This window comes from Salvelinus fontinalis, chromosome 8, assembly GCF_029448725.1.
Source record: "Salvelinus fontinalis isolate EN_2023a chromosome 8, ASM2944872v1, whole genome shotgun sequence".
Taxonomy (NCBI): domain Eukaryota; kingdom Metazoa; phylum Chordata; class Actinopteri; order Salmoniformes; family Salmonidae; genus Salvelinus; species Salvelinus fontinalis.
Genome location: NC_074672.1, coordinates 23239226 through 23253736, shown reverse-complemented (window position 1 = coordinate 23253736; position 14511 = coordinate 23239226). Strand labels below are relative to the sequence as shown.

The following is a 14511-nucleotide window of genomic DNA, read 5'->3' as shown; positions in this document are numbered from 1 at the left end:
GAGTTGGGTAAAGGTATTATTTTGAGTTGGATAAACTGATTGATTGACGTGATGGTTTATCATACTTTAATATTTGGATATGTTATGTGCTGGAGCTCGGATCCACCTGGCTCTCCCTTGGGCCCAAGGTGCAGGAGCCCCGCCTCGGGTTACTCTGGCTCAATTTAACCACGGTTTGTGACTGAAGTTTCATGCTCATTGAATGACCACATTTAAAGCGTTTCCCTTGAACACATCAGTGTTCAGCTAAATGCTGCTGTGTGCCAGTTCTTAGGCCTAATTGTCTACACTTCCACCTGGTGAGGTTAGCATAGGGCTAACGTGTGCCAGGTTATGTGATGGAACCAGCTACAATGTAGCGTTCTATCACATGCGAGTAAATCAACTATTTTAATTGGCTGATGCGTATTTTGAGACTGAGGTCCATGTTAAATTGTAACTTTTTCTAATGTTCAAATCCACAAGCGGCTCCCGGCATACCTAAAGCGGACATTGCCATTGGCTGAACGGAAATCCCTTGTAGCCTTGTTTACAAGTTTGAACGATGGAATGTGAGATGTAATCTACACCTCAATTAAACTGATATAATCCTCAATTTAATGATTTTCAATTTGAGCGTCATTATTTCTATATAGCCTAGACTTTCTAATTCGGAACTTCTGTGAGTTGGAGGGGTGTAGATTTGTGACAATGATCACAAGAGCAGCTGCTCACAGATTTGACCGCTCCAACACCGCCAAAACATCAGCTATGTGGGTGTCAGCTGTCGCTGGTTATTGCTTGATCCGATTGAATTTAGGCCTTCCTTATCACCTCCGTAAGTAATTGAGGAAGAATAATTGAGAAAGATCCCTGGAATTCTGCCCAAATGAGTTTTCCTCATTCAGGCCAGAATTCCATCCATATAGTGTCTTTTCAACAAACAAAAAATTTGTTCATGTGGTCAAGATCAGATCTTCTACAACTACATTTACACAGGCAGCCTAATCTTTTGACTAATCAGATCAAATCTTTTGCCAATAATTGGGCAATCGATCACAATTGAGCTGCCTGTTTAAACAGCCTACAATATGAAACACTTTATGTATTTCTGCGCACCTCCAAGACTTGATACCTACTAATGGTTTAGTTACTATAGACAGAAGTTAAAGAGGGTGGGTGGGCATAATCGGTGATCTTCTAGCAATCTAAAGGTTGCATATTCGAGGCCCATCGGGGACAACTTTAGCTAACCTTTTCCCTTATTCTAAGCGTAGGTCAATTCACCTAATCAGCTACGTAAATTCACCTAACCTTTGTGATTTGTTCTAACCTTTTCAAATAATCCTAACATTTGTCGTTAGTTCCCCTAACCACCAACGTAAATTCTCCCCGTAATTCTTTGTTGTTAAAGCACAACAAGAAACCGGGTCTCGTCTGCCAAGATGTATGGTAAGTTACCTCATCCAATTCGTATGCTATTTTACGTCCAGGTAAGATGTATGATATGTACGACCGCTATTCCTTTCTTAATGTAACCTAATATATCATACTAAATGGAGTGTCCCAGATTTACATACAGAATAAGACGAAATGCTCTGAGACCACATTAGTGTAAACGCAGCCTATCTGTTTAGGTTTATCCATGTCGACACATGGTAATGTCTCCACATTGGGCCAATATTTCCTGGTCCCTACCTATATGTATGAAAATTATTTGAGAGACTGTTTCAAAATTATAATTTTTATTTGATGTTAAGACAAATATTGATGTCTTGAGTCAATGGTGTCACTTGTCAACAAGGGTGGAAAGAGTACTGAAATATCCTACTCAAGTAGAAGTACTGCTCCTTAAATGACATTTTACTCAAGTAGAATTACTAAAAAAAGTACAAGAAAAGCTACTCAATAACAGTAATAAGAGTAGTTGTAATTTGTTACTTTAGACATCTGCTTATTAATAATTTCAGAGAGCGGTGTAATGAAATGATAATTAGAGACAGTAGAGTTGGATAATGGTGTAATAAGCAACGGTAGAAATCCAGATAAAACATTGCGCGAGCGCCTCACTATTCCCATCTAAGCATCTGTGCTTTTAATGGGTCAATTATCTCGCTCTGCTGCAGAGCACATTGATGAGGCTAGACAGCCTGTTCTTAGCAAGGCCTGTATCATAAACCATCTCTGTCCTTAGCCCGAACATAACAACCTCATGCCTTCATCAGGAACACATATGGTACTTGCACACAAATTGACTTGCATATGACAAACTGCTCATGAGTGGATGATGACAGAGCCACATGAGAGCAGGGGCTTAACTCAGGTGGTGGAAGCATTTTGAGCGGTGCAGATAGAAATGTAATGAAATAGAGACATGATGATTCTCTTATCATGGAGTTTAGATCATTTTTTTCAAGGAGAGTATAATTATTTTATTGAGATGGACTAGATATTCCTGAACAGGCCCCAGCCTAACCAGATGAATCATTTTCTCAAAGAGGGAGGAAAGAGCATTTGGTCCAGTGTGGCTCAGTTTATAAGAGTTTGGCGCTAGCAATGACAAAGTGGAGGGTTCAATTCCTGCAGGGATCACATACTGGTATGCACTCATTAAACTTTGCTTTGGATACAAGCATCTGCTGAGTGGCATATTAATGTATTTGTAAAGTTGTGATTTATTATTAAATACAACTTCAGTTGTAAAACATTGAAATGGTGGATGGCTGTTATGCACCTGGTGACGCTGAAGCGTTAGAACTGCAAAAGGTTGTCTGTGGTTTGGTTGACCAAATAACTTTTTTTATCTCTTTGTACCTTTTTTTTTTTTTTTTTTTTTCCTTTTTTTTTTTTTTTTTTTAGGGGTGGATCAGCTTAGTATTGCGGAAAGAATGTTGCTTCCAATGTAATTGTCTGCATCATTTCCATTCCCCCATATTTTTTTGGGTAAATATATATATCCATACACGTATGCATACATATACACATATATACATACACATACCTATATAGACATACATACTTTTTTAAAGAATATGCCTTTATTATTATTCCCCGCGACCCTACCACCAATCCCCCAATTGGAGTAAACTTATAAACACTTCTGCTTTTACCTTCAATTTCTACATCTTATACCTATCTTACAGACACAGTCCACTTTACAATAGTTCTCTCTTATTTGTTCTTAGTCCTTCCTCTATTTCTAATGTCCATCCAATTTTATTTCCACTTGTAACTGTGCTATTTCACAAAAGCTCCGCACCTATACACATTTCACAGATCCCGTATGCCCTATATTGTTTATCTTGTTATTAGTCCCACCCTTCAGGTCCACCCAACCCCTCCCATCTATCTTCCAACATCATCCATTTCGGATTTCTATTTGCCATACATTTCTCAACTGTGCTGTGATGCTTCACAAAAGACCTGAACCTTCCTATTCTCATAGCTTCTACAGATTGTAAATTAAAAATAAACATCTTTGCCAAAATAATTATTATATTATTGATTGATTGACTATGGCTTTTCAAATCCCCCAGTATTGCTATCTGTAGCGTTAGTTTTAGGCAAATGTTGCAATTCTTCAGCCATTCCTGGACCTGTGACCAAAAACGAGCTACATATGGACAATACCAAAATAAATGATCTAATGACTCTGCCTCCTCACAACAGAATCTGCAGAGCTGGGAAGATTGTATACCCCATATATATAACATTCTATTAGTTGCAAGAATTTTGTACAGTAATTTATATTGAAAAATTCGAAGTTTTGAATCCGGCGTTGTTTTACGTATCAATTCATAAACCATGTGCCATGGAATGGGTACATCGAAAATCTCTTCCCAACTATTTTGCAATTTGTATGGCACAGCTGTTAGTTTTTTGGTCCTTAAATGAAATTGGTATATGTTTTTATTTATCACACTTTTCTTTAACCATTTTTGTTCTTTAATACAGGGCCGACATACAAGTTCCTTACTTTTTTCCCCTTCTACTTGCCTCTTCCATTTTTGTGGTAATGCTGCAATTAATTGGTTGTAATTTTGGGTAGAGCAGACTTTTCCATATGTCTGTGTTAGCTGCATGTGTGACATAACTCCACCAGTCCTATTTATGATATCATTCACAAAAATTATACCTTTTTTAAACATTTCTTCAATAAATACAGTTTCATCAATTATTATATTTGAATTTAACCACAATATTTGTTGTACTATTTGTTCCGTCCTTTCAGGTGGATTAAACTGAAATTGCAACCAACTTTCTAAGGCTTGTTTAAAGAATAAGGATATTTTGGAGATCATTTCCTTTTCAAACAACCGAAAATGAGCAGATGTAATCTGAATAAAGGGAAAAAGGCCCTTCTTGAACATAGGATGAGACATTCGTACCAGTTTACTAGAGAACCAGTTTGGATTTAAGTATAACTTTTGTATGACCGATGCCTTTAGTGAGAGGTCTAATGCTTTAATATTTAATAATTTCTGCCCTCCGAATTCATATTCGTTATATAAATAGGCCCTTTTAATTTTATCTGGCTTGCCGTTCCAAATAAAATTGAATATTTTTTGTTCATATAATTTAAAAAACAGGTCACTAGGTGTAGGCAAAACCATAAGCAAATAGGTAAACTGTGATATGACTAAAGAGTTAATTAGGGTGATTTTTCCACAAATAGACAGGTATTTTCCTTTCCATGGTAGCAAGATCTTATCTATTTTTGCTAACTTTCTATAAAAATTTATTGGAGTGAGATCATTTCTTTCTTTTGGGATTTTTATACCGAGTATGTCCACATCTCCGTCAGACCATTTAATTGGTAAACTACATGGCAATATAAAATGTGTATTTTTTAGTGATCCAATACGTAATATGGTACATTTATCATAATTTGGTTTTAATCCAGAGAGGATAGCAAAGGTATCTAGATCCTCTATGAGGCCCTGGAGAGACTCTAGTTGTGGTTTTAAAAGAAAACATGAATCATCAGCGTACAATGACACCTTAGTTTTTAAGCCATGGATTTCTAATCCTTTAATATTAATGTTTGATCTAATTTTAACAGCTAATATTTCGATGGCAATAATAAATAGATATGCCGATAGTGGACAACCTTGTTTTACTCCTCTAGATAGTTTAAAACTTTCTGAGATGTAGCCATTATTTACTATTTTACACCTAGGGTTACTATACATAATTTTAACCCATTTTATAAGAGATTCCCCAAAATTGAAATATTCTAGGCATTTATATATAAACTCCAGTCGTACTTTATCAAAAGCCTTTTCAAAATCAGCTATGAAAACCAGGCCTGGTGTCCCCGATATCTCATAGTGTTCTATTGTTTCCAGTACTTGCCTTATATTATCTCCAATGTATCGTCCATGTAAAAAACCTGTCTGATTAGGATGAATAATATCTGACAAAACTTTTTTTATTCTATGCGCCAAGCATTTTGCTAGGATTTTTGCATCACAACACTGAAGTGTAAGAGGTCTCCAATTTTTTAATTGGACTGGATCTTTATATATACCACTTGGGTCCTGTTTCAGTAATAACGATATCAGACCTTCTTGTTGTGTGTCTGATAATCTACCATTTATATAGGAGTGGTTAAAACAAGTTAATAATGGTCCTTTGAGTATATCAAAAAACGTTTTGTATACTTCCACTGGTATGCCATCCAGCCCTGGAGTTTTCCCATCTTTAAAGGCCCCAATTGCAACAAGCAGTTCCTCCTCTGTAATTTGGCCTTCACATGAGTCTTTCTGTTCAGATGTTAATTTTACATTATTAATAGGAAAAAAATCCATACAATTAGTTTCAGTTAGTGGAGATGGAGGAGCCTGAAACGAAAACATATTCTTAAAGTACTTTACTTCCTCTTTCAAAATATCATTTGGTGAATCATGCATGACTCCATCATTTGTCACAAGTTTTAATACATTTTTTTTGGTAGCATTTCTATATTGAAGATTGAAAAAGAATTTGGTGCATTTTTCCCCATATTCCATCCAGTTCGCTTTATTTTTATAATATATTACACTGGATCTTTCTTGAATAAGTTCCTCCATTTCTTTTTGTTTTTCCTCTAAATTATTCTGTGCCTCTATGGTACCGTTTTTATTGCTATCTAACTGTACTGTTAGTCCTTCAATTTCCTTTGTTAATATGGACTCTTTTGATCTAAATTGCTTTTGTTTTATAGATGAGTACTGAATTGCATGGCCTCTAAAGGCACACTTAAAAGTGTCCCATACAATAAGGGGATCTGCTGTACCTATGTTATGTCTGAAAAAGTCAGTTATAAAATCTTCTGTCCTAGTTCTAAACAATTTATCATCTAGTAGACTTTGATTAAATTTCCAATATCCTCGCCCACGTGGAAATTCTGTAAGAGAAATATATATGCCAATTATGTGATGATCCGACCGCATTCTATCCCCTATCAACACTTTTTTAACTTTTGGTGCCAGAGAGAATGGAATAAGAAAGTAGTCAAGACGACTAGCTTGATTCAGCCTCCGCCATGTATATCTCACTAAATCAGGGTATTTAAGTCTCCATATATCCACTAATTCCAATATATCCATGACATTCATGATTTCCTTAAGTGCCTGAGGGTGATAATTTGTAGTGTGATTTCCTTTCCGGTCTATAGAGCTATTTAAGACCGTATTAAAATCTCCCATTATAATAATAGAGTCTAGTGTTGCTTGTAGAGTTGATAAGTTCTTATATATATTTTCAAAGAAGCTTGGATCATCATTATTCGGACCGTATAGGTTAACAAGCCATATTTGTTTATTGTCCAATAACATATTTAAAATAATCCATCTACCTTGAGGATCTGTTTGGACAATTTGCACATTTGGATCAAAATTATTGTTAATTAAGATCATCACCCCTTTTGAATTTCTTTGCCCATGGGAGAAATATATTTTGCCCACCCAGTTCTTTTTCCACAAAACTTCATCTAAAACTGTCGAATGGGTTTCCTGTAAACAGTAGATATTATAGTCCTTCTCTTTTAGCCAGGTAAATACTGATCGTCTTTTCTTATTATCTGCTAAGCCATTACAATTGTAACTGGCTATACTTATTTCACCACTTACCATGAGACACACCTTTCATTCTTTTAATCAGAATATATTTTTGTAAACATACTATTAAAAAGTAACATAATGATTGAGTGTCTATATAGTTGTACCATGATATTTGCATTTCTACTAAGTAAACCTCCAATTGGTCCCTACTATTCCACCCGCTAAAAGGCCTCATCTCGAGATGGCTTGTCATCCCAATGCCCGGCAGACCACCCTCGACCCCCTGTATCCCATAGCCCTGAACCGACTGGGATCCATTCTTTGAAAAGAGCATACAGTTCCATTTACCGAATTGAAGTAAATCAATTGCCATATGCATTTCCATTGCCGTCACCTCGATTTGTATTATATATAGCTGTGGATCATCCTCTATTGTACCTTACATCTTTTACTTCTTCTTTCGCAACAGTTGTGGGATACACACATACACACTCAGCCCTTACCCCCACACAACCATAAGCTCACTTTCTCAACAGTTGCACCATCCCAGAGCCCAACTCAAGATGGGTCATGATTTCCAAATGCCATTGCAGTTGCAGCTGCATGAGAAGGCCTGCAAGACCGCGCCAAAAAATAAGCAAAAATTGAAATTTATTTACCATTGTCATATCCTAGATAATGGCCGTCAAATGTACACCCTATTCCTGAAAAAAACACCCACAATACGGCCACCAGTCATGACCATGTCCCCACGCATCTCCATGCAGTCCGACCTTGATTCTGTGCCACCAGGGCCACAATAATATACCCCCTCTCTGAATGTCCGAGTGTGACCCCCTCCCCATGGGTTACTGCAGCTAGTGTTGCCAGCACTGCCACTACCTGGGTGGGGGTACCCCACCGGAATCCCCACCGGCTAGGTACAAGGTCGTCAAGGTTCTCATTAGCAGCTTTGAGAAATTCCTTGTATATTTTCCTCTCCCTTTAGGGGGCTTTGGCTTTGCAGGACCAACCCTGCCAAGCAGGCTCAGAATCTTGAGGGGGCAGTGCTGCTCTTGGTCTCTGACCTCATTTTAGCTGCATATAGACCGCTTACAGCGAGCACATAAAACAGTTAGGGACTTCTCCTTAATATCTGGGTCATTCAGGTGGGTGTCTAGGGTATAGGGCCATAGACAGTACCATTAAAATAGGATAATAATTAGATATAATTTATTAAGATAAAAAAAATGTAGTTTTCCATGATAGGACAATAAATAAATAAGACGTATAATTCATTATAAAAGTATATCCATCATCTGAACAACATTGAAAGCCCTCTCATACCCGGCTCACAGCAATACATTGGCTCTGCGATATGCAACCATTTCATTACTCACTCACTCAACTTTCCAAACATAACAAATAAGATAAAAAATAAAATAAACACAAACCATACCATCCACACATACTGTGCCTTCTGTTTACTTAGTTTTTATCTTCACTGTGTAAAAATAGTGCTTGTGTGTTCAATTAGTTATATGTGAAGATTTATAAAAAAGCTATATTTTTTGTTGTATTGTTACAATCAGTAACCGGGCTTGAATTGTGTTTATTTTCCTCGTCTATGAGAATTTTGTAAATTTTAAAATAACCATGGAGTAGTCTTTGTGTCTCTGAACAACTGGTTATCAATATATAGTTTATCAACGACGAGAGCTACTCGTTTCGCTTTTAATCTGTTTTCTTTGAAAATTGGATACAGAACTTTGCGCCGTTCTGCAATTTCTTTCGGAAACTGATCATTCATGCCAATTTTGGTCCCAGCAAGTCTTTTACCTAGGCTTTTAACCATTATTTTATCTTTAAATGAAGCAAATTTTGCAACGATTGGGCGTTCGTACCTCTGCCCTCTCTGTCCGAAGCGGTGAACACGTTGTACCTTGTATCTCTTTGTACCTTTTATTCAGATAGGCGATAAGTAGAGGGGGTTCTATACTAAATGGTAGTTCTATACTAAATGGTAGGGTGGGGCGATAAACAGCCGTTTAAAGAGGCAATCTGCAGTTGAAACAATAACAAAGCTCATCCCCACCCCAGTTTTGGTAAAAGGTTGAGGGATGGAGTTGGAGAAATGTAACCACTCTCAAATTAATAGACAGAGCTATGGATGCAAGGACTGACCATCCATGTTTTCAACATTAGTTTTACCCATGTAGAGAGGCTATACACAGTGTACAAAACATTAAGAACACCTTCCTAATATCGAGTTGCACGGGAAACAGTTGAGCGTGAAAAAACCAGCAGCATTGCAGTTATTGACACAAACCGGTGCGCCCGGCACCTACTACCATACCCCGTTCAAAGGCACTTAAATATTTTTTCTTTCCCATTCACCCTATGAATGGCACACACACAATTAATGTCTCAATTGTCTCAAGGCTTTAAAATCCTTCTTTAACCTGTCCCCTCCCCTTCATCTACACTGATTAAAGTGAATTTAACAAGCGTCATCAATAAGGGAGTCTGTCATGGAAAGAGCTGGCATTCATGTTTTGTACACTCAAGTGTATAGTGTTGGTTTACATTGACTTTATTTACAAACATTTGTTTATGTTGGCTTCTGATGGGGTACAACAATTTAAATAAGCTCATGAGGCATTTCTAAGTTATATTCTTCAAGAATCAAAGGGTACAATATTATTAATTATTAGTTTTAAAACATTTATGTAGCAACTACAGATTGCTCTTTTAAGTTATACCGGTATGGCTTTTTACAACACCGTCTACAAAGGCATTTCTACATTTAGTAAGTTAACATGATGCAAATTCTTACCATCAGACTGAGTAGTTTGGCTGACAAGTCCAATGGTCATGTCCCAGTCCTGTTCCATATAAAACACAAGTTATTTACAAATAGATACAAGTCAATCAATCAAATGTATTTATAAAACCCTTTTTACATCAACAGATGTCACAAAGTGTTATACAGAAACCCAGCCTAAAACCCCCTAACAGCAAGCAATGCAGATGTAGAAGCACACTGGCTAGGAAAAACTCCCTAGAAAGGCAGGAACATAGGAAGAACCCTAGAGGAACCAGGCTCTGATGGCTGGCCAGTCCTGTTCTGGCTGTGCTGAGTGGAGATTTAGAGTACATGGCCATTAAGACCAGATTGTTCTTCAAGATATTCAAACATTCATAGATGACCAGCAGGGTCAAATAATAATTACAGTGGTTTTAGAGGGTGCAACAGGTCAGTACCTCAGGAGGAAATGTCACTTGGCTTTTCATAGCCGAGCATTCAGAGGTCGAGACAGCAGGTGCAGTAGAGAGTCGAAAACAGCATGTCCGGGACAAGGTAGCACGTCTGGTGAACAGGTCAGGGTTCCATAGCCGCAGGCAGAACAGTTGAAACTGGTGCAGCAGCACGACCAGGTGGACTGGGGACTGCCAGGAGTCATCGGGCCAGATAGTCCTGAGGCATGATCGTAGGGCTCCGGTCCTCCGAGACGGAGAGAGAATTAGAGGCAGCATACTTAAATTCACACAGGACACCAGATAAGACAGGAGAATTACACCAGATATAACAGACTGACCTAGCCCCCTGGCACATAAACTATTGCAGTATAGATACTGGAGGCTTAGACAGGGGTGGCTCAGGGGACACTGTGGCTCCATCCGACAATACTCCCACCCACTTTGCCAAAGCACAGTCCCCACACCACTAGAGGGATAACAACAGACCACCAACTTACTACCCTGAGACAAGGCTGAGTATAGCCCATGAAGATCTCCAATGCATAAGCCCGAGGGGGAACAAAACCTCCTGGCTTCCAGAGGATTAATACTGTGGGCTTGCATATCTAATGATAAGCACTGGCTCCAATTGGTGAATTGAGGTCTTATTCAAACCTGAAGTTTAGAGCTCAACAGAAAGCTGTGGCAGAGTATGGGCACTGGACCCATTTACAATGCATATTTCAAAACCTTTTTAAAAAATGTAAAACTATAGTCTTCTCTGAAATAGTCCAAATTATTTCAATATCAAATTCTAACAGCAAGAACCTGAAGTAAATAAATAAAAACATTACATTTTTTGCAGTCTATTTCTTTTCTCTTATGACAACCCAATTTGAAATGTCATTATGTGAGGAACAAGAAAGACAAAGACAATAGATGTCATTTCTTAATGAATACATAACTTTCCAAAACATAGAATTTTACTATTAAATGTAAAAGATCCCTAACTGGTCCGATGCAAATTAGGCTGAGATTTGGAACATTTGGGTGCATTTCCATGTACATTAATTTGTATTTGTTTATAGACTGGATCGATTATTGGTTGCACTCCTCTGTCTAACAAAATAAAATGGAAATTCCCAAACCTTGACTGCAAAACCTGATAATTACAAGGCTACCATCTCATACCCCTATAAATAAAAACACTATTGCAATTCATAATTTTAACCTCAAACCCTGACTAATAACTCAGGCTATTGTCCTAACATAACCAAAAAAAACTGACATTTAATTTCAATTTACAGAGATTAAATGGTTTAGATTTGGTTTATTGACATTTTGAAGAATTGCATCACCGGTAGCAAGTATGAGGGCCCGCCGCAACCCATGGCAACCGTTTCTTCAATGTCTGTCCTCATTTTGAGGCATCAGGACTTGAAATGTCCTCTGTACTGTAGTCTTATACCAAATGAGTCTGAACACACCTCAGACTTCAATCGATACACAGAACTACGCAAAATAATGGACCAGTTACGCATCTGGTTATATCTGTCAGTATTAAAGAAGAGTAACTAAACTGTTTCTCTGGATGTATAAATTAGACAATCCATTAAAGCCTTTGAACTCAAGTAAATAATTACAAATACAAAGATGTACATAAACTAGTCTGCATTTCAACAACAACAAAAAAGCTATAAAAGAAGCTACAATTCAATCACAGTAGCGGTAAGCTGCCTTGAGGTGCCAGAATGATCCCAAAGACATAGAAAAGTCCCATCAGGAGGTTGAGCTTGGCTGTCTTTTGGGGGATCTTGGAATAGCACTGGCTGCGGAACTGCCTCTCCAGGGGGAAGGCCATGGGCAGCGTGAGCAGGGGCAGGGCCATGCTGATGGTGTAGTGGGTGGCCAGGATGCAGAAGAGCACATAAGGGACAAACAGCAGGAGGTTGAAGAGGATGTAGGACAGCGTGGGCCCGATGAGAATGGCCAGAGTGACGATGCCCGCCTGTTTGTCAGAGTCCATGTCCCTGGTATTGTTGCTGTGTAGGATAGCCTCTGTGTTGAGGGCCAGGGGAACGGCGTAGACCAGAGGCAGGACAGACAGGTAGCCCACCTGCACGGCGTGGGCAAACATGACCGCCAGGGGGCCAAAAGTGATCAGGATCACCACGTCCCCCAGGGCCACGTACTTAAGACCAATGCCTGGAAACAGGACAAGGAAGGTATCGTAAAAATCTGGATATTAGTGTGTGTGTGTGTGTGTGTGTGTGTACTTGTAAATAAAGTGAGGGAAATAATGTCAGTACATTTTGAAACAAGTTAATGCCAAGCTCACCTCCCGTGTACAGAAAAGAGCTGGAGAGCCCTCCAAAATAAATAAGGGCCAGATGCTCCATCCTCAACGTGGAGAGAAAGTAGAGCAGGGTGGCACACAAGCAGCCCAGAGAGTAGAGCAGCGCTCCGAACATGACCACGTCCTGCGGCGCCAGGATCTCATCCACCAGAGTCCTATCGTCGCTCTTCTTGTGGTCGATCCCTTTGGAGAAGTCATAGTAAGTGTTAACCAGATTCCCTGCCCCGTGCACCACCAGCACTGCCACAGCACACACCATGAGGATGACCAAGTCCACAGAGCCCTCCAGCTTGTAGGCCAGGGCACTGCCCAGAGCCACCGGTGTGAGGGAGGCGCTGAAACTCCACGGCCGCAGGGCCAGCACATAAGCAGCACACTTGTACCTCATGTCAGACGCGACTCTGGCCCTCCCCGAACTTCGTTGGTCAGCGGTGTGATTCTGCACAGTGTCATTCAAACCGGTGTGCCTTGTCTCACTATGTCCATTCAATCCAGCCAAAACAAATGTCTCTGCACTGCTTGGTTTCTGCCCCACAGCCATACCTCTGCCAGGTTCCACAAACAAAGAAACAGAAGGTAAACCTGTAACAGAATTACAGAGGTCACACATAGAATGTAATTTATGTACAATGAACATCTCATTTAATGAACAAGAGCATCAGAATACAGGCTCTTTAAGTTATTGAAAACCAGTATGGAGTAGTTTTTGTATTGTCTGTCCGTCATAATTGAAGGGTTGCAAGAGCGTGAGACCAGAATGTTTTGTTGTTGTTGAGCAGGATTAAAGCGTGCTACTACATGCTAAAACGTAGGTAGCAAACGAGTCTGTTAATTTACAGTATTTCCTGAGTAGCTAGAAATATGCTAGTTGGACAACCTGAATTTCAATGCACCATGTTGTGAATTGTACAACACACTTGTTGGAAGGCCACATTGCTTGCTCCCTACAACCTCGCAAAATTGGCATTTAGAGCATTGCACTGCTGGATAGTCAACTACATAGATTAAAGCTAACTATCCAGTGTGCTATTAGCAAGCCAAAAGCCAGGGCCAAATTAAATGTCCGAAACCAGACTTTACCTGTTTTATGTATCCGTTATCTGATAAACTATTTCACGCCATGTAACAACAGATATATGTGACTGCTACCTAACCACAGGGCTGACCCTACTCCTTGATAAACTTGCTACGTGTCAATTTCGAGAATATTTCACTGGTTGATCACAGTTAACCCTGACGGACGACATTTCGTCCAACCCTCTTGAGTGAGTGCAGACGTAAATAGGCGCCGTTAGAAACACACTTCAATGTGATCTGCGTTCCGGGTGTTGTAGATGACATGTGCAAGAAGAAGCCTTTCCTCAATAAGAACATTTAAATAAAATATAAAAATATCTGGAAAAATTTAGGATTTAAAATATCGCTTATTTTGTACACTCGCACCAACGGATGTATTAGAAATACTAAGGCATGCCAGGGAGTTATTGATCCTCTGGTGGTGGTTCAGTGCGATCTCTCACTATCCCACCCAGATTCGTAAATGGGGGAAACCGTTCAACTAAATTCAGACCATCATCTCAGGGCAAAACCCATACTCTCTTAATAAAAACACTTGTGAAGCAATTTGTTTCCAATTATTTTCGAACGTAGCTGAATACGAATGCAGCCCAGACTCAAATTGCGTGTTTTGGGCCTTCACAAACGCACTGGTTTTACACAGATCTGCAGAATATATGCCTATCAGCATAGGCCTACTGACATACATTTTCACAATTAATTTGATGTAGGTAATTTACTCCAATTAAAATATAATTTGAGAAATATTTGTTGCTTGCATCAGGCAATAGCCTGTCACAGATATACTATTTTCCTATGCAATTAGAACAAAAAAATATTGAATTTTTAATTAAGAGT

The 14511-nt window shown here is 39.0% G+C and overlaps 1 protein-coding gene across 2 annotated transcripts; it reads right to left on the bottom strand.

Moving 5' to 3' along the window:
• Positions 1–9571: 9571 nt before the first annotated feature.
• Positions 9572–13899, bottom strand: LOC129860883 (ubiA prenyltransferase domain-containing protein 1-like). 2 transcript variants are annotated; one of them, XR_008760473.1, is made up of 4 exons: positions 13678–13899; positions 12580–13179; positions 10266–12446; positions 9572–9886 (listed from the first exon to the last, which is right to left on the bottom strand). XR_008760473.1 is itself a non-coding variant. In XM_055931765.1 (3 exons), the coding sequence occupies exons 2-3, from the start codon at positions 13136–13138 to the stop codon at positions 11959–11961; spliced, it is 1047 nt and encodes a 348-aa protein (XP_055787740.1). In that variant the 5' UTR covers positions 13139–13179; positions 13678–13899; the 3' UTR covers positions 9572–11958. The 2 variants fall into 2 exon arrangements, 1 of the variants encoding a protein (XP_055787740.1); XM_055931765.1 differs by having other exon boundaries at positions 9572–12446.
• Positions 13900–14511: the final 612 nt, after the last annotated feature.

Coding starts and splice junctions, on each gene's coding strand:
- LOC129860883 (XM_055931765.1), bottom strand. CDS start 13,138: ATGGCTGTGGGGCAGAAACCAAGCAGTGCAGAGACATTTGTTTTGGCT. Junction 12,447..12,579: donor CTCTTTTCTGTACACGGGAG/GTGAGCTTGGCA, acceptor TCCTGTTTCCAG/GCATTGGTCTTAAGTACGTG.